General features: G+C 40.4%; 2 protein-coding genes across 3 annotated transcripts in view; one reads left to right on the top strand and one right to left on the bottom strand.

The window, feature by feature from the left end:
• Positions 1-27,274, bottom strand: part of ZDHHC15 (zDHHC palmitoyltransferase 15) — a 67,948-nt gene that overhangs the window by 17,759 nt on the left and 22,915 nt on the right. Inside the window, exons 7-8 of the mRNA XM_075835714.1 lie at positions 14,374-14,494; positions 12,643-12,775 (exon numbers count right to left, since the gene is read on the bottom strand). Coding sequence (XP_075691829.1) covers positions 12,643-12,775; positions 14,374-14,494 — 254 coding nt within the window. The remainder of the gene's footprint in view (positions 1-12,642; positions 12,776-14,373; positions 14,495-27,274) is intronic.
• The window catches only part of UPRT (uracil phosphoribosyltransferase homolog), an 88,366-nt gene that overhangs the window by 54,409 nt on the left and 6,683 nt on the right, over positions 1-27,274 (top strand). The window contains exon 7 of one of the 2 annotated variants that reach the window (XR_012850339.1): positions 24,850-25,001. Coding sequence is in view for 1 of the 2 variants with exons in the window: in XM_075835716.1 (XP_075691831.1) it covers positions 24,850-24,872 (23 nt within the window). In the remaining variant the exon portion in view is untranslated. Of the gene's footprint in view, positions 1-24,849; positions 26,680-27,274 lie in introns of those variants that run through there. The other variant, XM_075835716.1, reaches the window with a different exon arrangement.

The following is a 27,274-nucleotide window of genomic DNA, read 5'->3' as shown; positions in this document are numbered from 1 at the left end:
CAGGTCATCAGTTGTCAGAAGGTGGACAACCCCTTTAAGTTTCAGCTCACCAAATGTGAATGTACAGTAGAAGTTTCTCATTCAAGAAAGATGTTTTGCTAAGATAGCGCCGCTTCATTTTGCTGCTTTGACTGCGTCATTTATAACCTCTTCAAGGGCTCGAAGGACTGATAACATATTGCATTACAGAATACATGGTTATGAAACCTACAGCACTGGCTGCAAGGACAAAAAGGGTGGCCTTTCATTCGTTATTTTTTTTTAGGAGGATATGCGCTAGTCAGGCACAACCGTAGAATATACAGTGAAAGGCAACGTCGGACTTTGCACATGGAATGTTCCTAATGAAGCAATAATCCCTGCAATAAAGGATCATAATGATCATAATGACTGTTTCAACGGCCGTCCCACGGACGTTTAACACGTTCGTCTGAATCAGGCCTTCGGCAGATTCTGTCATTTTTGCCAGACAAAACAGCGCAGCATGCAGCATGGTTACCACTCTATTAGATTTAATGAGAGTTATGGAAACCTTTGAGTGCTCTTTCTTTATATGGAGATTCAAATTCTAATGTAGAGCCTAGCTGTCAGAACAACTCTTATGATTGACAGATAATAAAGTCTGCAAAGAAAACCCCTTTAGGTGATCTGAACAGTAACCCAGGCATTCAATCCAAGTCAGAAGCACAATTCAAATCATAGAATATAGAACAGAAATTCAGAAAAAAGTTCAGGTTTCTGTAGTGTAGTGGTTATCACGTTCGCCTCTGCCTCAACCGAATGGATTGCTGTCTCTCTGGTGCCAGGGTTTGGCATATGGTGGAACGGGTGGATAAATTACTGGGAGGGGCTGGTGATGATCCAGCTGTCGTGGTCCATGTAGGTACCAACATACATGGTAGGTGGAGGAGCCTTAAGAATAATTTTAAAGAACTAGGCTACAAGCTGAAGGGAAGGACCTCCAAGGTTGTATTCTCAGGAAAACTGCCTGTGCCATGCCTATCACAGGAAAGACAGCGGGAGCTATGGGAGTTAAATGCATGGCTGAAGTCTTGGTATAGAGGAAAAGGCTTTGGGATCCTAGAGCACTGGGCTGACTTTTCATTGGGGTACAAACTGTATTCTGCAGATGATTTGCACCTAAATGGAAGGGGGTCCGCTGTGCTGGGGGTGAGAATTCTAGCTGGGGTGGCGGAGTATTTAAACTCGGGCTGAGGAGGGAGGTCAATGTAGAAAATAAAGGGGTAGTTAGGTTAGAGAGGGGTCAGACTATATCGGTGGGGGGGAGAAATAGACTGTGAGGAGGGGACTAGACAAGAGGATAAGGAGATCCTTTTGTTACAAAACAGCAATGAAAATAAAAATTCCAAAATAATGTCAAATAATCACATTTCTGATACTGAAACATTTAAAGGCAAGTTAAAGTGTATGTTCACAATTGCCAGAAGTCCAGCAAGCAAAATGGGGGAGCTGGAGGCCTTGGTACTGGAGGAATATATATAGATATACTTGGTGTTGCTGAAACATGGCTAGACTCTTCTCATGACTGGGCTGTAAATCTACAGGGTTTTACACTGTTTCGGAAAGACAGGACAAATAGAAAAGCCGGTGGTGTATGTCTGTATGTGAGAAGTGATATGAAGGCGGTGATGTATGTCTGTATGTGAGACATGATAGGAAGGCGGTGGTGTATGTCTGTATGTGAAGTGATATGAAGGAGAGTGTTAAAGAGACAATAGTGGGTGAAGATTCTGAGGAGATTGAAACCTTGTCGGTGGAATTAAAAAGGGAAGTAAACACTGAAAAAATTACTTTTGGTGCAATCTATAGACCCCCCAATATAACTGAGATGGATGATCAGCTATATAAACAGATGGAGTGGGCTGCACAGGGGGGTACTGTAGTGATAATGGGAGATTTTAATTACCGGGATATTAATTGGTGTCATGGTTTGGCTTCAACTGCACAGGGGAGACATTTCCTCAACCTGTTGCAGGAAAATTTTATGGGCCAGTTTGTGGAAGACCCGACTACAGGTGAAGCTCTGTGGATCTGGTCATTTCTAATAATGCCGAGCTTGTTGGGAATGTCAATGTTCGTGAAAACCTCCGTAACAGTGATCACAATATAGTTATATTTTACCTATACTGTAAAAAAACAAACACAGGCTGGGAGGGCAAAAACACTTCATTTTAAGAATGCCAATTTCCCCAGGATGAGGGCTGAAATTCAGGACATAGACTGAGAAGAACTAATGTCAAATAATGGTACAAATGATAAATGGGAGATCTTAAAATCTACTTTGGGTAATTATAGTGCAAAATTTAATCCTATAGGTAACAAGAATAAAAAACTAAAATGAACCCCACATGGCTTACACCTTCTGTAAAAAGGGCATTTGAAAAATACAAATCTGGGGGTACATCTGTAGCCTTTGGTAATTATAAAGAGCTTAATAAAATCTGTAAAAAGGTAATAAAATCAGCAAAAATTAAAGGCAGGTGGCGAAGGATAGTAAAACTAATCCCCAAAAATTCTTCCAAGTATATAAATGCAAAAAAGACAAGGTCTGAACATGTAGAACCCCAGATAGTGATAATGGGGAGTTGGTAACAGGGGATCAAGAGAAGGCAGAGTTACTAAATGGGTTCTTCAGCTCTGTATATACAACAGAAGACAGAGCAGCTGATGTAGCCGGTGCCATTGCTGTTAATATATCAGTTAATATACTGAATTGGATGAATGTATATATGGTCCAAGCTAAATTAAAAGAAGCTAAATGTAAACAAGGCCCTGGGACCGGATGGGTTACACCCTAGAGTTCATAACCCCTTAAGGACGCAGCCTAGTTTGGGCCTTAAGGCTCAGAGCCAATTTTTCAAATCTGACATATTTCAATTTATCTGGTAATAAAGACGGAATGCTTAAACCTATCCAAGCGATTCTGAGATTGTTTTCTCATGAGACATTGGGCTTTATGTTAGTGGTAAAATTTGGTCGATATATTCAGTGTTTATTTGTGAAAAATTGCAAAATTTAGAGAAAATTTAGAAAAAAATAGAATTTTTCTGAATTTAAATGCATCGGCTTGTAAAACAGATGGTTATACCAACCAAAATAGTTACTAGTTCACATTTCCCATATATCTACTTTAGATTGGCATAGTTTTTTGAACATCCTTTTATTTTTCTTGGACGTTACAAGGCTTAGAACATAAACAGCAATTTCTCATATTTTTACGAAAATTTCAAAAGCCTTTTTTTTTAAGGTACCTGTTCAGTTCTGAAGTAGCTTTGAGTGGCCTATGTATTAGAAACCCCCATAAAACTCCCCATTTTAAAAACTAGACCCCTCAAAGTATTCAAAACAGCATTTAGAACGTTTTTTTTAACCCTTTAGGCATTTTACAGGAATTAAAGCAAAGTGGAGGTGAAATTTGAAAAATTTCATTTTTCTTGCTGAATTTCAATTTTATTCTATTTTTTTCTGTAACAGAGAAGGTTTTACCAGAGAAACACTACTAAATATGTATTGTCCAGATTCTGCAGTTTTTAGAAATGTCCCACATGTGGCTCTAGTGTGCTCGTGGACTAAAACACAGGCTCCAGAAGCAGAGAAGCACCTAGTGCATTTTGGGGCCTCTTTTTTTATTTGAATATATTTTAAGCAGCATGCCAGGTTTGAAAAGGTGTTGTGGTGCCAAAAAAGTAGGACCCCATTTTGGAAACTGCACCCCTCAAGGAATTAATTTATTGTTGTTGTTACCATTTTGACCCCACAGTTTTTTCACAGCACGTATTTGAATTGGGCTGTGAAATTTAGAAAAAAATGACTTTTTTTCCAATAAGATGTCACTTTTTATCAAAATTTCTTATTTTCACAGGGAACAAAATGCCCCATTTTGTTGCCCAATTTGTCCTGAGTGCGGCAATACCCCATTTGTGGTGATAAACTGCCGTTTGGGCCCATGGGAGGGCTCAGAAGGAAAGGACCACTATTTGGCCTACTGGGGATTTTCTGGTGCTAAGTCATGTATGCAGAAGCACCTGAGGTACCAGTACAGTTGAAACCCCCGAGAAGTGACCACGTTTTAAAAACTACACTCCTTAAGGCATTCATCTAGAGGCGTAGTGAGCATTTTGACCCCACAGGTATTGTGTAAAAGATAATGCGCAGCAGGTGGTGCAGAGTGAGATTTGCAATTTTCTATACATATATGATAATTCAGTGTCCGATATATTGTGCCCAGCATGTGCCACCGGAGATATACACCCCATAAACTGTAATGTGGGTTCTCCCGGGTACGGCAATACCCTACATGTGGCTGTTAACAGCTGCCTGGGCACACAGCAGGGCTCAGAAGGGAAAGATGAGGGGGATAAGCTATGCAGAGTGCATCAGGGTAAGTAAAACTGGGGTAGATTGAAAATCAAGGAATGTGTGATCAATTTTAAAACACTTTCATACAGAGCCCTGTTTTTTTGGGACACAAGTCACATTGCACCTCTTTTGACTTTTTCCCTTTTTGCCAGTTTGGGGAACTTCTCCTGGAAAGTGTTGCCCTGTTACGATGCGTGTGGCCTCTCTTCCAGAAGTACTGGGTGCTCCCTCTTCTTGGTCCCTAAAGATTAGGTTCTTGATAACCACCTCTTGAAATTCCAGGAAAGTTCCCGTCTGGCCTGCACATCGACGTAGCACGTACGCATTGTACAATGACATCGGTGTGATGTGCACGTCCAGCTTCTTATACCACACCGCATGGCGCTATAGGGCTTGATCTGACAAGTCCACCCCTCCCATGCACCTATTGTAGTCCAGGATGCAGTCTGGTTTGGGGGTCGCTGTACTGGTACCTCGTACAGGTACATGGGTACTGGTGTGGCCATGTATAGTTGTCAATACAAGGACATCTCTCTTGTCCTTGTACTTGACACACAATATGTTGCTGCTAGAATGTGCCCTGCTCTCACCCCTTCTTCTTTGCCCAAGCAGTCTTAGTGAGTCCTCTCAGATTTCTTCTAGCAGTGCCGCATGCCGCATGACTTCTGGAAGCGAGGCACTTGAAGAGTGGGACGCTGGTATAAAAATTATCCAGGTAGAGGTAGTAACCCTGGTCCAGCAGTGGGTGCAGCAAATCCCACACAATTTTTGCGTTAACTCCCAGTAAGGGGGGCATTCTGGGGGTTGAATACTGGTGTTCTTCCCTTCATATATCCTAAATGTGTACGTATACCCTGATGCACTCTCGCACAGCTAATACATCTTCACACCATACCTTGCCCTGTTACTCGGTAGATACTGGCGGAATTGAAGCCTCCCTTTAAAATGTACCAAGAACTCATCAATAGAAATACACTTCTCGATGGTGTATGTTTTGGAAAACCGGGCACTAAAACGGTCTAATAGGGGTATCTGTTTATACAAACGGTCAAAACTGGGGTCATCTCGGGGTGGGCACTGCTCATTATCAGTATAATGTAAGAAGCGAAGTATTGCCTCATAACGCATCCTGGACACGGCCAAGGTTTAGGTTCCAGTTCAGTTCTGAAGTTGTTTTGACGGTCTTATATATTAGAAACCCCTATCAAACACCCCATTTTAGAAACTGGGCCCCTCAAAGTATTCAAAACAGCATTTAGAAAGTTTATTAACCCTTTAGGGGTTTCACAGGAATTGAAAGCAAAGTAGAGGTTAAATGTACATATTTAATTTTTTTGCTGGAAAAAAATTTTTATTCCATTTTTTCCTGTAAAACAGAAGCTTTTACCCGAGAAACGCAACTCAATACTTATTGCCCAGATTCTCCAGTTTTGAGAAATATCCCACATGTGGCCCTAGTGCGGTAATGGACTGAAGCACCGGCCTCCGAAGCAAAGGACCACCTAGAGCAGGGGTCGGGAACCTATGGCTCGCGAGCCAGATATGGCTCTTTTGATGGCCGTATCTGGCTCGCAGACAGGGCTCCTACCTGTCTATGGGAAGGATGCATGCACCGCGCTCCATCAGCCCGTGCACCGCGCTCCATCAGGCCGCGGTGCACGCTGATATTGGTAGTTCTTTGATGGCCTGATAAGCATTGGCGGCAGTGGTGAGCGGCAGGGAGCATGGACTACATTTCCCATAACTCCCTGCATAGCCGCGCCGTCTGCAAGCACGCACCTGCGTCCCCTAGTGAAGCGGCATCTGCCTCCTCCCTTGTGTCTCCCTTGGACGTTCCAGAAACCCCTGGCTGTGCTGCTGCTTTGAATGTGAACATTATAACATGGAAATTGTTACACAGCCTCATGGTCAGCAGCAGTGAGCTGCATCAATAAAGGGGCTGTGTAATACAGTGTGTCCCACCAACCCCCCCTTCCCACTTCACCCCTGAAAATAATCCCACATAATCCATTATATAGCCCCCCCCCCAAAAAAAAAAAAAAATATGGCCTTAAAAAACATCTGCCACCCATATTACACTCTTGGGGGCTTTAAATTAATCTCTTGTGGGCATAAGAAACTGATTTAAAGGACCACTATCAGGGCAAAAATCTGTTCTGAGCGCTTCTTTACAGCTCTGGAGGTCTCCCAGAGCTGTAATAAAGCGCTCAGGAACGGCGCCCGTGCTATAGGTTATTGGGGCGCTAGCCCCTGTTTTTACCTTCTCCCATAATGCAGCGATTCCACCCGATGACGTATCTGTGTGGGATCGCTGCATATACTTTCACTCTAGCACGCATGCGCCGCCGGCTCTGCCTCCTCGGCGCTTGCTGAACCGAGGAGACATGAGCTTCATAACCCCCTCCATTTATATTCGTTGTGCTCCGCAGCTCTTACTTCCGCGTTGAACCGTGCATCTTACGTCGTGCTGCCACTGGTGCGCATACGCTGCCAGCAGATTCCATTTACCTCTATGGAGAGAGAGGGAGCAGCGTGACGTAAGATGCAGGGATCAACCCGGTAGTCGGAGCTGCAGAGCACAACGAATATAACTAGTTAGTGAAGAAGATGGCTAAAAGAAAGAAGGATGAGGAGTATCGTACTTTTCAGCAGGAGTGGACAGACGAATTTGCCTTTGTGGAGAGAGCAGGTTCACCAGTTTGTCTTATATGCAATGATAAAATTGCATCCATGAAGCGGTCAAATATAAAGCGCCACTTTGACACACGCCATGCTTCATTTGCATCGAAATATCCTGCAGGGGACAGCAGGAAGAAAGCCTGTCAAGAGCTGCTGTGCAAAGTGCAAGCTAGTCAGCAGCAACTTCGAGTTTGGACCCAACAAGGGGACTTAAATTCGGCTAGCTTTGTTGGTGCTTTGGCAATTGTCAGAAACGGAAAACCATTCACAGATGGGGAGTATGCCAAAACATTTATGCTTGATGTTGCCAATGAACTTTTTGATGATTTTCCGGATAAAGCCAAGATTATCAAACGGATAAAAGACATGCCTCTGTCAGCAAGAACAGTTCATGACCGTGCCATCATGATGGCAAATCAGATTGAGGCATCCCAAGTGAAGGACATAAATACAGCTCTGTTCTTTTCTCTGGATGAATCAACTGACGTAAGCCATATATCTCAGTTCAGCATCATTGCAAGGTATGCTGTCGGTGACACGTTACATGAGGAAAGTCTTGCTGTTTTGCCTCTGAAAGGGACAACAAGAGGGGATGATTTGTTCAAGTCATTCACTGAGTTCACTAAAGAAAAAAATCTACCAATGCATAAACTTATTTCAGTGTGTACTGATGGTGCTCCATGCATGGTAGGAAAAAACAAAGGATTTGTAGCGCTTCTTCGTGAACATGAAAAAAGACCTATCCTTAGTTTTCACTGCATCCTACATCAGGAGGCACTTTGTGCTCAGATGTTTGGTGAGCAGCTTGGTGAGGTGATGTCACTTGTCATTCAGGTGGTCAACTTTATTGTTGCCCGTGCTTTAAATGATCGCCAGTTTAAAACACTCCTGGATGAAGTTGGGAATAATTATCCTGGTCTGCTTCTGCACAGCAACGTGCGCTGGCTGTCAAGAGGGAAGGTGCTCAGCCGTTTCGCAGCTTGTCTGAGTGAAATACGAACTTTTCTTGAAATGAAAAACGTTGACCATCCTGAGTTGTCCAACACTGAGTGGCTCCTGAAGTTCTTCTATCTTGTAGATATGACTGAACATCTGAACCAGCTCAATGTGAAAATGCAAGGCGTTGGTAATACAGTTTTATCGCTTCAACAAGCTGCGTTTGCATTTGAAAATAAGCTGGAACTGTTTATCGCAGACATTGAAACAGGTCGTTTAATACACTTTGAAAAACTGGGAGAGTTTAAAGATGCATGCACAGCAAATGACCCTGCACAACATCTTGATATTCAGCAGCTAGCAGGCTTTACATCCAATCTCCTGCAATCATTCAAAGCGCGCTTTGGAGAATTTCGTGAGCACACTCGTCTTTTTAAGTTCATCACTCATCCACATGAGTGTGCACTGGACAGCACTGACCTGAGTTATATCCCTGGTGTCTCCATCAGAGATTTTGAGCTACAAGCTGCTGACCTGAAGGCTTCAGACATGTGGGTGAATAAGTTTAAATCACTTAATGAAGATTTGGAAAAACTTGCACGACAGCAAGCAGAGTTGGCAAGCAAACACAAGTGGAGAGAAATGAAACAACTCCAACATGCAGACCAGCTGATTGTCAAAACTTGGAATGCACTTCCTGTCACATACCAAACACTGCAGCGTGTGGGTATTGCTGTACTGACAATGTTTGGCTCTACCTATGCATGCGAGCAGTCTTTCTCACATCTAAAGCACATCAAGACTAACATACGTTCACGTTTAACGGATGGAAGTCTCAACGCCTGCATGAAGCTAAACCTCACCACGTATGAACCAGATTACAAAGCCATCAGCAAATCCATGCAGCACCAGAAGTCACATTAACGGTAGGAAGTATTCTATTCATCGTTGGTTAGCAACAGCATTAAAACGTTATTATGTTATAAAAAAAAGAGTTCGGAGATTTGTTGTTCTTTAAAATTAAATACAAGTCAATGTGTGCACTTTATGTACAGTGAGACTATTTAATAAAGTTCAATTATTTATTACGCTGGGTGTGCCTGCTTGTATGTACCACTTTAAGTAGTAAATGCTTTAGTTCCCTATGGGTCTGAGCCTCTCTTTTTTGTTCATTTTCTGTAAGACCAACACTTTTAAAAGGGCCACTGACAGATACAATTGCTCCAGCGGTCACTTAGTACACAAAGGAGTGTTCCTCTCTGCTGCACTAAGCCACCGCTGGACCTAAACAATAATTCGCTGTAAAATAATAAAATAGATAATTGACATAACTGACAATGCGTTGTGTGACATGTCCAACATTCCAGCTTCTTTCTTCTGCGAATGCCTCAAAGCTGGCATTCTCTCAACATCAGGTGGGAAGAATGCCAGCTTCCAGTCATGCGCAGGAAAAAGAAGAAGCCAGACTGCTGGACTGATGTCATGCATCGCAAGCTCACAATGTAAGTTATTTATTTAATTTTTTTACTGCTAATTACCATTGTTTCAGTCCAGTTGTGGCTTTATACAGCAGGGAGGAGCATTCCTTGCTGTACTAAGTGAACATTGGAGCGATTGATCTGTCAATGGCCCTTTAAACATATTGTACGGCTCTCGCGGAATTATATTTCAAAATATGTGGCGTTTACGGCTCTCTTAGCCAAAAAGGTTCCTGACCCCTGACCTAGAGGATTATGAGGCCTCCTTTTTATTAGGTACCATGTCGGGTTGGAAGAGGTCTTGTCGTGCCAAAACAGTGGAAACCCCCCAAAAGTGACCACTTTTTGGAAACTAGACCCCTTGAGAAATTCATTGTAGTTTTCATGGGGTGCATGCGGCTTTTTGATCAGTTTATGTTCTAGTTTTAAGAGGCTGGTGACTTTTTATTCAATTTTTTTTTTTTTTACAGCGTTCACCGTGCACTATAAATGACATATTCACTTTATTCTGCGTGGCGATACCTTTACGGCGATGCCAGATGTTTATAGTTTTTTTAATGTCTTACGGCGTTTGCACAATAAAATACTTTTTATTAAAAATTATTTACTTTTTGTGTTGCCTTATTCTAGGAGCCATAAAGTTTTTTTTTTCCCCATCAAGAAAGCCGTGTGAGGACTTGTTTTTTGCGTAACGAACTGTAGTTTCGATCAGTACAATTTTTAGGTACATGCGACTTTTTGATCTCTTTTTATTCCATTTTTTGGGAAGTGGAGTGACCAAAAAATTGTGATTCTGGTATGTTTTATTATTATTTTCTTTTATGGCGTTCACCGCGCGGGATAAATAACGAAATACTTTTGTAGATCAGGCCATTACGGACATGGCGATACCAATTATGTATAGTTTATTTGTTTGTTTTTATTAATAATAAAGGACTGATAAGGGAAAAAGGGAGGTTTTTACTTTTGTTACTTTTAATTTCTTATTTTTTACACAACTTTTTTTATTTTTTTTTAACTTTATTACTTTGTCCCACTAGGGGACTTGAGGGCAGAAGGCCCTGATCGCTATTCTAATACACTGCACTACATGCGTAGTGCAGTGTATTAGAGCTGTCAGCTACTCACTGACAGCAAGCATAGTGGGTCCTGACTTAGTCAGGACCCACTAGGCTTCCATAGAGGGAATAGCCGGCCGCCATTGTTAGGCGTCCCGTTGCCATAGCCACCATCGCCGGCCACTATCGTGTAGCGTGCCTACGATGTTAGCTTAACCACTAAGAAGCCGCGATCGCTATTTAACGCGGCTTCCAAGGGGTTAATCAGCGGGGACTCAGCGATCGGTCCCCGCTGAAGGAGCTGATGCAACTACTGTACGAGACAGCAGCTGTCACAGCTCCTGTATGTGTCGGGAAGACGGACGAAATGGCCGTTCCTCCCGCAACCTACTATTCCGGCGCTGAGCGCGAATGATGCACTTAGCACGACGGAATAGTACGTCGCTCAGCGTGAAGGGGTTAAAGTGCTTAGTTCAGTTATTTCTGTCCCCCTCTTCATAATATTTAGAGATTCTCTAGTGACTGGAATAGTGCCAAGGGACTGGCGCAAGGCAAATGCGGTGCCTATTTACAAAAAGGACTCTAGGTCTTCCCTGGGTAATTATAGACCTGTAAGCTTAACATCTATCATGGGGAAAATGTTTGAGGGGCTATTGAGGGACTATATACAGGATTATGTGACAAAAAATAGTATTATAAGTGACAGCCAGCACGGTTTTACTAAGGACAGAAGTTGTCAAACCAACGTGATTTGTTTTTATGAAGAGGTGAGCAGAAGCCTAGACAGAGGGGCCGCTGTGGATATAGCGTTTTTGGACTTTGCAAAGGCATTTGACATTGTTCCTCATAGACGTCTAATGAGTAAATTAAGGACTATAGGTTTACAAAGTATAGTTTGTAATTGGATTGAGAATTGGCTCAAGGACCGTATCCAGAGAGTTGTGGTAAATGATTCCTACTCTGAATGGTCCCCGGTTATAAGTGGTGTACCCCAGGGTTCCGTGCTGGGACCACTATTATTCAACTTATTTATTAATGATATAGAGGATGGGATTAATAGCACTATTTCTATTTTTGCAGATGACACCAAGCTATGTAATATAGTTCAGACTATGGAAGATGTTTGTGAATTGCAGGCGGATTTAAACAAACTAAGTGTATGGTCATCCACTTGGCAAATGAGGTTTAATGTAGATAAATGTAAAGTTATGCATCTGGGACCCAACAACCTGCAGGCATCATATGTCCTAGTCCCCCTACACTGGGGGAGTCACTTGTTGAGAAGGATCTGGGTGTACTTGTAAATCAAACTAAATAACAGCATGCAATGTCAATCAGCTGCTTCAAAGGCCAGCAAGATATTGTCGTGTATGAAAAGAGGCATGGACTCACGGGACAGGGATGTAATATTACCACTTTACAAAGAATTAGTGAGGCCTCATCTAGAATATGCAGTCCAGTTCTGGGCTCCAGTTCATAGAAAGGATGCCCTGGAGTTGGAAAAAATACAAAGAGCAATGAAGCTAATAAGGGGCATGGAGAATCTAAGTTATGAGGAAAGATTAAAAGAATTAAACCTATTTAGCCTTGAAAAGAGATGACTAAGGGGGGACATGATTAACTTATATAAATATATTAATGGAACATACAAAAAATATGGTGAAATCCTGTTACATGTAAAACCCCCTCAAAAAAGAAGGGGGGACTCCCTCCGTCTGGAAAAAGAAAGGTTCAACCTGCAGAGGCGACAAGCCTTCTTTACTGTGTGAACAGTGAATCTATGGAATAGTCACCGCAGGAGCTGGTCACAGCAGGGACAGTAGATGGCTTTAAAAAAGGCTTAGATAATTTCCTAGAACAAAAAAATATTAGCTCCAATGTGTAGAAATTTTACCTTCCCTTTTCCCATCTCTTGGTTGAACTTGATGGACATTTGTCTTTTTTAAACCGTACTAACTATGTAACTTTTGACCAGAGGTGTACTTTTCTATCTCTGCTTACCCTCAGCAGTCTTTTACCTACAGACTCTTAGGAGTTACCTGGTTTGTCAAAAACACAGCCCACATACCCAGCATGCCCAATACCCAATTACAACAATGGGTCAAACTTACCAAGAGTAGTTCTGTTAAATCCCACAAGCCAGCAATGGTATCCAAAGAGAAACATGAGGCTGATGAAGAACATTAATGACACGAAGAGTAGGAAAAGAACATGGAATTTCGCACTACTATTTGTTAGCTCTGTCTGTGGAGACAAAACAATTGTTCGTTTAGGAGTATTTTATGGAGAACATCTAGTTCATCTCTATATAAAAAAAAAAAAGTGACAATAGCGTTAAAGAGGCTCTGTCACCACATTATAAGTGGCCTATATTGTACATGATGTGATCGGCGCTGTAATGTAGATTACAGCAGTTTTTTTTTATTTAGAAAAACGATAATTTTTGACGGAGTTATGACCTATATTAGCTTTATGCTAATGAGTTTCTCAATGGACAACTGGGCGTGTTTTACTTTTTGACCAAGTGGGCGTTGTGGAGAGAAGTGTATGACGCTGACCAATCCGTGACCAATCAGCGTCATACACTTCTCTCCATTCATTTACTCTGCACATAGCGATATCGCTATGTGCAGCCACATAAAAACACTATAACGTTACTGCAGTGTCCTGACTATGAATATACATTACCTCCAGCCAGGATGTGATGTGTATTCAGAATCCTGACACTTCTCTGCACGTCTCTGCGATTTAAAGCATAGCAGGCGTAGTCTCGTGAGATTATGCCGTAAACTGTCATTTACAGCGAGATCTCGAGTGTGCTGTAAATCACAGAGAAGTGGTCAGGATTCTGAATACACATCACGTCCTGGCTGGAGGTAATGTATATTCATTGTCATGACACTGCAGTAACGTTATAGTGTGTTTATGTGGCTACACATAGCGATATAGCTATATCGCTATCTGCAGTGTAAATGAATGGAGAGAAGTGTATGACGCCGATTGGTCAGCGTCATACACTTCTCTCCACAATACCCACTTGGTCAAAAGGTAAAACACGCCCAGTTAAAACTCATTAGCATAAAGCTAATATAGGTCATAACTCCGTCAAAAATGATAGTTTTTCTAAATAAAAAACACAGCTGTAATGTACATTACAGTGCCGATCACATCATGTACAAGATAGGCCACTTATAATGTGGTGACAGAGCCTCTTTAAGGCTTTAGTGCAAACGCATCCATTTTTATTGCATTGAAACAGAAAGCATGTCAAATCCTAGTGAGTGCCATTGACCGGTTGCTATATTTGGAAAATTTGGAGTTAATAGAAGGGGGGGGGGTCTCCAGGCAAGACCCTCTATTAACGAGAGCCTAGGGCTGCTACAAAGAGTGTCTCCTGCTCTGGATGACCCAACATGTCCATGTATTATTGGGAAAAACTATTGATTTCAATGGACACTGAAATTTCTCTTGTGGTGGCATTGTAGGGCAAATTTACACAAATTTACACTGCCAGGTTCCCCCACAAATTACAATCCATAGGGGGTCCAAGTACTGGGACACCCTGTGATCTGCTTATTGTTCCTTATATGTTAAAACAAAAAACGCCAGGGTAAAATAGTTATTGATGCCATTTGCTATCAGAAAGATCCAACTGAAATCTATGAGGACATTAATGAATGTTCTATGTTCTGTACAAATGTGCCAGAATAAAATAAAAAAAGTGTGAACATTGCCTAAGGTAACTCAAATCAGAGGACATAAGGAATGCTTCCCAAGGACTGTTTTTTTACTTTAATAATATCTACTATCCATAAATATATTCAGAAATATGTAATACTCACAGTCCAGTATAAGAGGAAGTATTTAAAAACAGTAGAAGCAATGTATGAACAATACAGCATTGCATATGCCAGGAATAGGAGAAAGAACTTGTAGTTTGAGAACCCAATGCAGTTGTTCACCCTGAAAAAAAACAAAAGTAATCTGTATAATACAAAAGAACAGACATTCTCGTTCTGTATTTATAATGATTGATGGCCTATCATTGAGATATTCTATCAATATGTGATCTGTGCAGGCCTGACCACGGAGACCCTGAGATTTTACCAAACACAAGCGTCACCCTCATCTGTGCTTGGTGTCTGGTAAAACCCCAAAAAGCTTTGGCATTCATTGTGCTTCCCTATTTAAGGACAGCATATTAAAGGATTTGTGCCAAATTATGCCATTTGGTTAAGGGAGCCTAACAGAGAATAGAGTAAACTCATAGTCAATGGTGAGAGGGGTGGGGAAAGTGCTCTCCTCATGAATAAAGTAGACTCATAACTAGAAGTCCACTCAAATCTGTGTTAGGCTCTATTAAATCGACTGGAACAATTTTTTAGACATTTTTTTGTATTGTTTGGTCTAATTGTGCAGCGGACCAGTCCTTATAATATGCTGCCCAAAAATAGGGAAGCAGATTACACATTAAAAACTTTTCCAAATAAAGGGGAAAGCCAATGGGAGTCGAGACCACTTTGCATTTTAGCAGCTTTGTTCTAGCAACAGGTGCATGGACCCCACAGCTGGAAATTTCTGACATATTTCCATGACACATTAGAAGTTTTCTGTAATTGGAGGTATGCTTTAAAGAGAATCTCTCAGCAAAGCCCTCAATACTGCTGAAAGCGCTGCATAGAGGAGGGCAGTGTAACAATACAACTTTTGAAGCCATGCAAGTTGAATGACAGAGAAACTAACGTCTAGTGCTCCCGGCATCGCGGTTGCAAGTGTCATGGAGGTGGCCTTTTCACTTTCAGTGAGGAGAGCCCAGGACACTTGAACATCAAGGGGCCACTTACTTGGCACTTGCAGTATTGGGGGCATTAAAACTAAGAGGCTCCCCTTGTGCTTGTGCCTAAAAATATACATTAGCACAATGATTATTATGGAGCAGGTGGGCAGAGCCTGGTGACGTCTCTCATCAGGTTCTGTCCGCAAACTCCACACTGCAGTGGCAAGAAGAAAGAGGAGCCCTGGGTTAAAGACAGCACTTTTATTTTTTAGCCCATACCAATTATGTGTGTGTGTTTGTTTTTTATCATATGGGGGCAGAATGACTCGACTGCAGTTACCCCAATATCCAAGTTCTTCTGGTGACATTCATAGAGGTACTGGAGGCTGACATGGGTGCTCACACTAGATAGCTTCTTCAGATATTCTTAAGTTTGTTCTTATGTTTGTTCTTATTGGACAATGGCAAGTTTAGGTACTTACTCTACATGGCAATTAACAGTTTTAAAGGGGTTTCCCCATTATTAGCAATACATGGCTGCTTTCTTCCAATAACTGCACAACTGTCCATGGGTTATGTATGGTATTGGAGCCTAATTCTAGTGAAATGAATGGGGTGGAGTTTTTGTACCACAAACAACCTGTGGACAGGTGTGGCGCTGTTTTTGATAGAAAGCAGCCATGGTTTTCTAATCCCAGACAATCCCATTAAACCATCGCTGGCAATCAAAGGCACAGAAGGGCTTACAAAATGACAACTTCCACTGTATGGACTTATTCATTTCTTCAAATCTATCTACCTTCACATTTGGTAGAAGTAGGAAAAGATTTTGTGCATCACATACTTCAAAGCAGCAAAGATTTGATTTCTAGATACAATTTTTTTTTTTTTATTTCTTATAACATTCTCAGAATAACAATTCAAGAAAAAGCAACTTTCTTATATCCTTGGGAGAGCCTACGGACACCAGAATTAGTTTTATAGTGACCCTCCAGTCTCAAATTTTTTTTTTTTAACTAGCACCAATGGAACAGCACTGATGGACACAGGAACCGACGTCATCAGCGCTGGTCCATCGGATCGAAGTGGGGTCTTGTCTCAGATTCCCAAAGAAGCCCTATATAGAAGAGTGCCAGCCATTTTGGCAAGTGGAAACCGGGGCGACCAGAACGCAGGCCGGGTCATTCTGGAGCGGGGCAGCAGGTAGTTTGACTATATATTTGCAATCTAGTCAAATTTTTTATTTGGATTGAAGGGTCGCTTTAGATACCAGACAACACCAATAATCTATAGGTAAGAGTGTCTAGGTCATATTAAAAACAAAATATTTACTGGTGAATTACATGTGCAACATAAGTACAGACTGGTATAACTAGTTGATTTAATAGTTCTATATATTTTACCTGGCAAAATAAAATAGCAAAGCAGTTATCAAATAATAAAGTTCCATATATAAACCAATGCAGGTATTTTACTAAACTAAACATTCCCATTTAGTCGATTGAGATGATAGCTGAAATCACAGATGGTCACGTACTTTCAAGGAGTGCACTAGAGAAGAGGCAGAGGCAAGCCATGTGCTGGTACTGCTAAACCGGCCTTTCAAAATGGCGGCACCCATTACAAGAGACACTCTAAATATCACTGTGAACATGATTTAATATGAACCTAAAAGGGAAATATGCACTTTAGGCATCTCTAAGTAATTGATTAACCCCTTAAGGACACATCCCGTTTTCGCCTAATGGACCAGGCCATTTTTTTTTTTCAAATCTGACATTTGTTTGGAATGCTTTTATTTTTTCAAGCGAGTCGGAGATAGTTTTCTCGTGAAATATTGTACTTTAAGTTAGTGATAAACTTTGGTCGATACAGTCAGTGTTTGTGAAAAATACAATTTGAGAAAATGTGCACGTTTGCATTTTTATGAATTTAAATGGATCTGCTTGTAAGACAGATAGTAATACCACACAAAATAGTTACTAGTTAACATTTCCCATATGTCTACTTTATGTTTGCGTCGTTTTTTTGAACGTCCTTTTATTTTTCTAGGACGTTAACAAGGCTTAGAACTTTAGCAGCAATTTCTCACATTTTCAAGACTATTTAAAAAGCTTTTTTTTATTTAGGGACCAGTAAAGTTCTGAAGTGGCTTTGGAGGGCCCTATATATTAGAAACCCCCACAAATCATCCCATTTTAAAAACTGCACCCCTCCAAATATTCAAAACAGCATTTAGGAAGCTTCTTAACCCTTTAGGCTTTTCACAGGAATTAAAGCAAAGCGGAGGTGAAATTTACAAATGACATTTTTTTTGCAGAAAATCTGTTTTAATCTTTTTTTTTATTTATCTGTAACACAAAAGGTTCTACGAGAGAAACACAACTGAATCTTTATTGCCCAGATACTGCAGATTTTAGAAAGATCCCAAATGTGGCCCTAATGTGGTAATGTACACAGGCCTCAGAAGCAAAGGAGCACCTAGAGAATTTTGGAGCCTCCTTTTTATTAGAATATATTTTAGGCACCATGTTAGGTTTGAAGAGGTCTTGTGGGGCCAAAACAGTGGAAACCCCCAAAAAAGACACGATTTGGCAAAACTACACCCCTCAAGGAAATTTATCGAGGGGTATAGTGAGCATTTTAACCCCACAGGTTTTTGCTGAATTTAGTGGAATTAGGCCATAAAAATGAAATCCTCATTTTCTCCAATAAATCAAAAATAAATTTTCTATTTTTACAAGGCATAAAGAAAAAGCACCCCAACATTTGAAAACCAATTTCACCCTATTACTGCAATACCCTGTATGTGGCATTAAACCGCTGTTTGGTCCCATGGCAGGACTCAGAAGAGAAGGATCACCATTTGGCTTTTGCTGGAATGGTTTTCGGGTGCCATGTTGCATTTGCAAAGCCCCTGACGGACCAAAACAGTTGAAACCCCCCCAAAAGTGACCCCACTAAAATGTTGAATTTTCTCATTTCCACAAGGGATAAAGGAGAAAAAGCACCCCAACATTTGTAAAGCAATTTCTCCTAATTACGGCAATACCCCATATGGCTTCATAAAGTGCTGCTTGGACACACGGCAAGGCTCAGAAAGGAAGAAGCGCAATTTGGCATGCAGATTTTGTTGATTTGGTTTCTGGGCATCATGTCGCATTTGCAAAACCCTGAAGTACCAGAGTACAATGGAAGCCCCCAAAGAGTGACCCCATTTTGGAAACTACAACCATCAAGGCATTTATTATTTGCCTGGACAAATGTGAGGGCTCAGAATTGAAGAGCACCATGCGCATTTGAGGCCTATTTTGGTGATTTTCAGCATTGGCCCAGAATTGCAGGGCTCGGAGGTTAAATAGTAAAACAAACCCCCAGGTAGTGACCCCTATTTTGGGAACGACACCCCTTAGGGCATATTAAGGGGTGTAGTGTAGTGAGCATTTTAACCCCACTGCTGTTTTTTCATTAGAATCTAATGCGCAGCGGATGGTGCAAAGTAAAAATTGATAGGCCATTTTAGTGCACAATATGTTGTGCCCAAGATGTGCCACTGAAGACAAATATCTCAAACTGTTAAGCGGGCTCTCCCGGTATGGCGATGCCATATATGTGGATGTAAATTCCTGTCTGGGCACCCTGTATGGTTCAGAACGGAGGGAGCGCCATTTGGCTTTGGGAGCGCAGGTTTTGCTTGGTAATAGTTCTGTTTGAGGTTTTGCTGGTATTTCAGTTTATAATGTGGGGGTATATGTAATCTGTGCGGAGTACATCAGGGTATAGGCAAGCTGTGCGGAGTACATCAGGGCATAATAAGAGGGTATAATAATGGGGTAAATAAATAATAATCCATAGATGTGTGGCGGGTGTAGCACTCATAAATTGTGCCCAATCGTATCCGCTTATTCGGAGACCCAGAACTTTATTTTTTTATCCACCGGAGCTGTATGAGGACTTATTTGCTGCGGGACAAATCTGTAGTTTTCATTGGTACCATTTTGGGGTACATCATTTTTTTGATCACTTTTTTTTATTTAATTTTTTGGCAAGCAAGGTGACCTTTTTCTACTTTTTCTTTTTACAGTATTCACTGGGCTATAAATGACATTTTTACTATATTCTGCGGGTTGACACGATTACAGCGATACCATGTATAGTTTTTTTTTGTGTTTGCACAATAAAACACACTTTCATTCTTTATAACTTTATTTTTGTCCCACTAGGGGACTTGAAAGCCCGCACCTCTGATCTTTACACGAATACATTGCACTACCCACTTCGTGCAATGCATTATAGTTATTCACTGACAGCAAGCCTATTAGGCTCTTTTGGCTAATGTCGCAGGCTCAGCTTCTAAGCACCTCTGGGCGGGACCTAACAGGCTTCCGTACTTTGCAGAAGACAGGAGGCCATTGTTAGGCCTCCGGTCTGCCAAGGAAGCCATCAGAACCCCGCAATTGCATCGCGGTGTTACGATCTGCTAGTGGATGGATCATCCAGCGCTCGCATCATCTAAGAGGTTAATCTGCTGTATCGGAGGCTAGCTCCGGTCCTGGCCATGCAGCAGGGGTGTCAGCTGTAATGTACAGCTGACAACTGCTGGCGATGGTGCGGGCTCATCTTCTCAGCCCGCACAAGCAACACAACGTACCTATACATTGTGTTGTGTTAAGTCCTTAACAACAGCGTCGTAATGGTACGTCAGATGTCGTTAAGGGGTTAATATAAACAAATAAAAAGTAGATGGGATCTCTTTAAGGCATTTTCAAGCATCACATAAGGATGTGCACCACATAGTCACCTTGAATTGCACTTTTAGGCCAAATACACGATACGTATTACGTGCGGATTTGACGCACTTCTTTTCCTGTGGCGAATCTGCAACGTAATATAGTCCAAAGCAAAGTAAATGATATTTTAAGTAATCTGCAGAATTTTTACGCACGTAAATTGACCTGCGATGCGTATTTTAATATCCGCAGCATGTAAATTTATCTTGCATTTCCACCTGCGTATTGTATCTGACAAGTTTATAAAAGAAACGCACCAAAATTGGCAGCAAAAAAACCAAAAAAAAACGCACCTAATCCCACATCAAAATGTAACATTTTTTTACTTAAAAAACACAAAAAAAATAATGTGCGGATTTTACCTGTGGAATTATCTGCATTTACTTGCGGATTTCCTACACCAAATTATGCAACGTTACATGCAGCCTTTGAGCTATTCAATGTATTTCTCCATGATGCAGAGTTGTAAGCTGCTTCCTATTGTGTGGGGCAAATATAGCCCCAATTTTATGCTGTCAAGTTCTTATAAACTGCGGACTGCCTCTTGGAGAACTAAACATGTGAAAGGAGTTTTCCGGAGAAATAAAATTTATGGCGTATCTTAAGGCAATTTCTGATCATTAGGATCTGACTCTTGGCACCCCCGCTAATCAGCTGTTTGAAGGGGCCGCAGCGCGAGCGCTGCTTCGCCTTCATTTCTTTCACTGCTCTATACTCAGCCCCTTCAAAACAGCCGATTGGCGGGGGCGCTGAGAGTCGGATTCCTACCGATCAGAAATTGATGGCCTATCCGGAGGATAATACCAATGAATTAATGGGCCACATTAACTAAGACTAGTGTGTCATATGCCAGTCTTAGTAAGGCAGATAGTTGTAGTAGTTTGCGCAAAACTTACTAAAAGGTTCATGCCTCTTAATAAATTTGGCCAATTTTTAACGCTCTGGCAGTCGGAAGATAAAATCTACAGCCGATATGAACAGGCGAAGATTTGCACCATTTTCAATTACTTTACTTTAATAAATGTGGCCTAAACTAGGTCTTTTCTCGTGACTCTTCAAATCTAGCGAGTAACAAATCGCACGTTTTAGTGTAAATTTGATGCACGTCAGTTTGTGACTTTTTTGGTGTAATGTCAGCCATTGGCTTATAAGCAAGAATAATAAAGTGCTGATTACAAGTATTTTAAATATCAATAGGGTGTATTCGCGGTTTTTGACCGTGGAGCACACTACAGCGTGAGTAAACCCATACTTAAAATGACCTAATAACCTGCTCTAAAATGCTCATACCGTGATAGATTTTAACACCAATCTAAAAATATTTGCCCTGATCCAGAAATGATCCATTGCCCTATTACTAAGCCAACTGTACAAGTATATCAGGTTTGCAAAATCTATAAATAGCAAGTTTCCATAATAAACCTTAATGTAAAATAGCTTGATGAAAGTCAGAGGCATTCTTGATGGATTGTCCCTACATATATTTTATATCTTGATGATGTTTGATCACTGAGAAAGCTTTGTGTTGGATGAGTAAATAATGATTGTAAAATGAGGCCGTTTAATAAAAGCCATTTAATAAAAGTCAATTACAAAAGTGTTTTTTATACCTAAATACATGCATTTCACCCCCCCCCCCCCCAAGTGTCCAAACACTTGGGGGGGGGGGGTGAAATGCATGTATTTAGGTATAAAAAACACTTTTGTAATTGACTTTTATTAAACGGCTTTCTGCAGCTTCTGAAGTGCCACAGAAGTCACTATGCATTCCTATTAGACGCTCAATGTGAGTCTTGCCTAGTGAAAGCGACTTCTGGTTCAACACAGCAGACAACTGTAGGAATGGGGCAGCAACACTGAGGTCACATGACATAACGGTGACCAGGATCGGAGAAGATAGTTTGGCAACAAAGTGCTCATAATAGGATTGTTAGAAAAAATGTTTTTTGTTTAATTACTTTTCCAAGATAAAAACAATTTGTTAAAAAAAAACATTACTTGTGTCAGCATACTCAGAGTATTTCCATCGCGGTGTGAAGGCTTGCATTTTGTGGGTCAAGCTGTAGTTTTTATTGGTACCATTTTGGGGGACATACAAGTTTTTGATAAATTTTTATTCCGTTTCTTGGGGGAATGAAGTTGACGCAAAAAAAAAATAATAAATTTTTTTTTTAGGCATTCACCGTACAAAATAAATAATGGTGTATTTTTTTTTTTTTTTGAAGAGTTAATAAAAACTATTTAGCCCCACTAAAAGGCTTGAATATACAATCATTAGATCGCTTGCACAATAAATTGTAATACTAATGTATTGCAGTGTAATGTGCTTTTTGCTGGCTCCTATTAAAGAGGATCTGTCACCAGATCTCACAATATATACTGCATACTTTATTAAATACATCTCATAGACCTGATGAGACTGATCTACTAAAATCCGGAACAATCTGAAAATCTAGCTGTATAATACTTGCCTGATATTAAAATAAACATTTTATGTATATGCATCATGTAATCTCAATCTCCTCCTACCTAAAGCTAACAAGCTCCTATCAGTGTCTCTCCTCCCCTGCACTATGCTGAAATCCTGCACATGCTCAGCACAAGCTGTTTCCCTGGCTCTGCAGTAAAGGAAAGCAGCAGATGGAGTTACAAGTTATAATTCCTCTCTAAAAATGCTGCTTGAAGACAAGCTCTCTCACTACAGAGGCTGTAAAACTGAAGCTCGTACGGAGCATGTGTGAGAATTCAGCATGGTTCAGGGGAGGAGTGACACTTATAGGAGCTTGTCAACTCCAGATGGGAGAAGATTGAGATTACATTATGCATAAATCTGGTCTCATGCATATACTTGGTCGCATAAAATGTTTATTTTAATATCAGGCAGGAAACATTGAAAAATAATTATACAGCTGTTCTTACATAGATTTTCAAAGTAAGTACATCAGTCTCATCAGGTCCAAAAGATATATTTAATAATGTATGCAGTTAGTATTGTGGGTGACAGATCTTCTTTAGGCCCTGCCTCTAGCAGGGCTAAACAGATGGACCTAGATAGCAAACCTAAGGGGTCTGAGATGGGCTGTGGTCGCGCCTGACCATAGAAATCTAAAATCGGTTAACCGCAAGGTGTCAGCTATAAGCAAGGTGTCAGCTATAATATACAGCCGCTACAAGGACATATGGAGGAAGCCAAATATCTTCAAAATAGTAAATCACAACTTTATTTATAAATCATACAACATAATAGAGAGATTAAATATCCATCCATCTCAGTTCAGAGAAATACCATGTCCCTAACAATAAACCCAGTTTATATTGCTAGACGATTCATACATCGTAAAATATCCCACAAATATATCTATGGGTGTTCTAGAAATGTAACCCCTTAGCAAAACTGCCCGCTGTCTTTTGATGGCAGGCGGTGCAGGTCCCCAGTCTACAGCGAGCGCTCATTCTCTATGCAGAAGCTTTTACTAACAGCTCCTGCACTTAGAGAAGCCTCCTGAATACAGCTGGGATTGGAAAAAAACTCAGCGGCTTAACCCTTTGGTCGTCACGGTTCGTCACCACGGCATGATCAAAGGAGACTCCTCTCTTTGATCGTGTCACTGGTGACGCGATTGGAGACTGGGGGAACCCTCTGCAGTTAGCCCTGGGGACCGAGAAAGGACTGTTCTATAAGCCTGCTGTTAGGGAACACTATGTGTTGCCCTAAAAGAAGCCGGTGTCATAGTGACACAGTGTAATGTTTTAGCATACAAGAGTATGCCAATACATTAGAAGTAAAAAAATAAAGTTGTAAGTAAAGTTATCCCTTCATGGGATTGAAAAAAACAAATGCAAGGTAAAAAAAAGCCAGTATTTAGCAAAAAAACACATTTTATTGCCCATATATTACATAAAAACAAAAAACCTACATATATTAGGTATCTACGCGACCGTAATAACCATAATAATTAAACAAGTTACTTAGCGTGAAACGTGAACAGAATAAAACAAATGCTAAAAATTGCTTTTTCCTACATTCACGCCATAAAAAGAAATAATATTCTTACACTCATTTTTTTTCTGCCCCCAAACTGCACAGAACAACATTTGAATTACTCCTGCATAAAATAAAGCCTCATATAGCCATGTCAATAAAAAAAATAAAAAAGTTAAAATGAAACAATTTAGCTGGTAATTAAGCCTTTTCAGGCCTGGTTTTTAAGGGGTTAAGATACATGCTTGTCCTCAGTCACCAGGAAGAAACAACAGTAAAGAGTGCATTTGGATCAAGAGGGCCCAAGGGGGAATATTTCCCCTGTGAACAACATATTGCCTGCCCTAACATGGAGAGATCAACCACCTTTCAGTCTGCAGATAACTTTCAAGATCACACAACACATTATTGTGACACGATAGGAGTAATTTATTGCGGGGAATAAGGGAACATGTCAGAGACATTATAAATGCAATGGAGATTAAAGACTGGTCTAAAACTAGTCCCGAAACATTTTAAATTGGTACATTACTGCAATGCAAGAGACCTCAAATTAAAAGGAATTTGACAGAGTTAATATTGGGAATAAAGGAGAATAGAAAAAGGCATTGGCACAACTAGAAGCAAAGTGGATCATGAAACTTGGCTCCCTAGCCCCAAATGGCCTTAACAAGACGCTCAGATTTGCTCCATTCCTATACAAGGTGTTCCCCCATTGAAGATGTTTTTAATATATACTCATTTTATCTTTATTATTTTTATCCTTTAGATTTATTAAACAGCTGGCGATAGAAAGTGTACTCCATCTTGTCAAACATGAAGATGAATATCTACCTGAACTGAATGAAGACCATAGGGGTCGAAGAATGAAGGACATTTTATCCGGCTATGGCAGTCACATTTTAGCAGATTAGTGCCATTGTTAGTATTATATATATATATATATATATATATATATATATATATATATATTTACATGAACTGTACTGTTGGTAATTGTTTAACATTTAATACTATTCTTTATTAATACAGTATATTTTTTCTTTTCTTTTGCACATTATGAATTGCAGTGTTACTTTTGTACCTTCTTTTTTTAGCACTTATTGCACTCAACACTTTAACCAGTTCAGGACCAGGCTATTTTGACCCTTCAGACGCCGTTTATCCCATTTTAGCACTCGTTAAACAGCTATAAGTTTTTTATTTGTTGGGCTAGCGACGTGATTTTTGTGTTTTTCCGTAGACAATGCAGGTTTATTTATTTTTTTATCATTTTTATACACATCCTTTTTGCCATTTTATAATTTTCAGGCTTAAAGTTTGAAAATAATAGTAAAAAAAAAAATTAATAAGCTTTTTTACGTTTTAGCTATTTTTTTATGGTAACATAGTTTTACCCTAAAATAGACCTTTTATTTGTGATCATCATTGTCTACCGTAAATTTTAATATATTACATGTCTATTTTAGGGTAATTGGCTCAGGGCTAGCGTTAAGACAATGATTGGCAGGGGGAAAACATTTTTTTGGGCTGTGCTGGGTCTTGTAAGACCCAGCAGCAGTCTGCCACTAACGGCATCCCGGCGATCATGTAACCATGATGCTGCCGATGCCTCTGTTCATATACAGAGCACGCATTGAGCGCGGTATAAAAGCGATCAGAGAAGATAGAAGCAGTAAAAGCTTCACTCGGGCAGCAAGCTAAAACCCGCGCCGTAAATAGTCTATGGCGTGGGTTTTAAGGACCCTGAACGCTGGCCGTAAATACACAGCCAGCGGTCAGGAACCAGTTAATAGGGATGACCCTAAAAGTTAATGACCATTTGGCCATGCTATATTATTCTATAACTACACTAATAGATTAAGAATTTTTTATATGTCCTTGCTAATATACATACCTCTTTGATGTTCATTCCGCTTACGTCATACATCTAAAAGTATTCATCTGGATTCTCACTTCTAACATATAAAATCGGATAGGTCTTTCTCGCTATATTCATTATTTCAACAAGAGTACATACCAGTAACTAAGATGGCCACTGAGGTGCGCCAGACCGCATTCCGTGACATGGTCCAGGGCTCTCGGATGACGTAAATAGTGCACATGGCATATGCACTTTGCCCCTTCCGGACACCAGATCCCGCTGCTGGCCCGGGCCACAACAAGCGGGTGAGCATGTGCCACATTCAAAATACAGATTGCCCAGTATATTATAAACATATTAAGCTATGCCCGCCTTCCTTTTTTCTATATGTGGTCCACATTTTAAAGATTACCAGCATTTCTTGTTATATCGTTCTACTTTGCCTACCATACAAAGAACATCTGATATAATTTACACCCCTTGAGAAAACAGATGATAAATCGCGCCTCGGGGCATTAGCGTCCTTTCTAATCCGAGTCATACTTTTCCTCCCTGTATAAATTTCTTGCACTTTTTGACATCCTTCTAACTACTTTTTTTTATGATTATATGAACTGGTAATTATTTGCAATTGCATTTTGAGGACATGCCTTTGGTTTTGACCATATGTATACCTTTGTGGGTTATCTTACTATTGATGAATTGTCTGGGACATGGTATTCCTCTGAAAGGAGATGGATGATATTTTCCTCATTTTTGTATTTCAGACAAAAATGTCTTCATTATGTTGTATGATTTACAAATAAAGTTGTAATTTACTATTTTGAAGATATTTGGCCTCCTCCAATGTTTTTTTTAGGATCTCTGGTTAGTTGGAGTACAGCTCGGCATTTCTTTGCATGTATATATATATATATATATATATATACACACACATACACACACACACACACACACACACACACACAACCGTTCAAAAGTTTGGGGTCACCCAGACAATTTTGTGTTTTCCATGAAAACTCACACTTATATTTATCAACTGAGTTGCAAAATGACTAGACAATATAGTCAAGACATTGACAAGGTTAGAAATAATGATTTTTATTTGAAATAATAATTTTCTCCTTCAAACTTTGCTTTCGTCAAAGAATGTTCCATTTGCAGCAATTACAGCATTGCAGACCTTTGGCATTCTAGCTGTTAATTTGCTGAGGTAATCGGGAGTAATTTCACCCCATGCTTCCAGAAGCCCCTCCCACAAGTTGGATCGGCTTGATGGGCACTTCTTGCGTACCATACGGTCAAGCTGCTCCCACAACAGCTCTATGGG

The sequence above is a fragment of the Rhinoderma darwinii genome, chromosome 8 (assembly GCF_050947455.1).
Source record: "Rhinoderma darwinii isolate aRhiDar2 chromosome 8, aRhiDar2.hap1, whole genome shotgun sequence".
NCBI classification, from domain to species: domain Eukaryota; kingdom Metazoa; phylum Chordata; class Amphibia; order Anura; family Rhinodermatidae; genus Rhinoderma; species Rhinoderma darwinii.
Note: the sequence above shows the minus strand (reverse complement) of the source record. Positions and strands in the feature narration are given on the sequence as shown.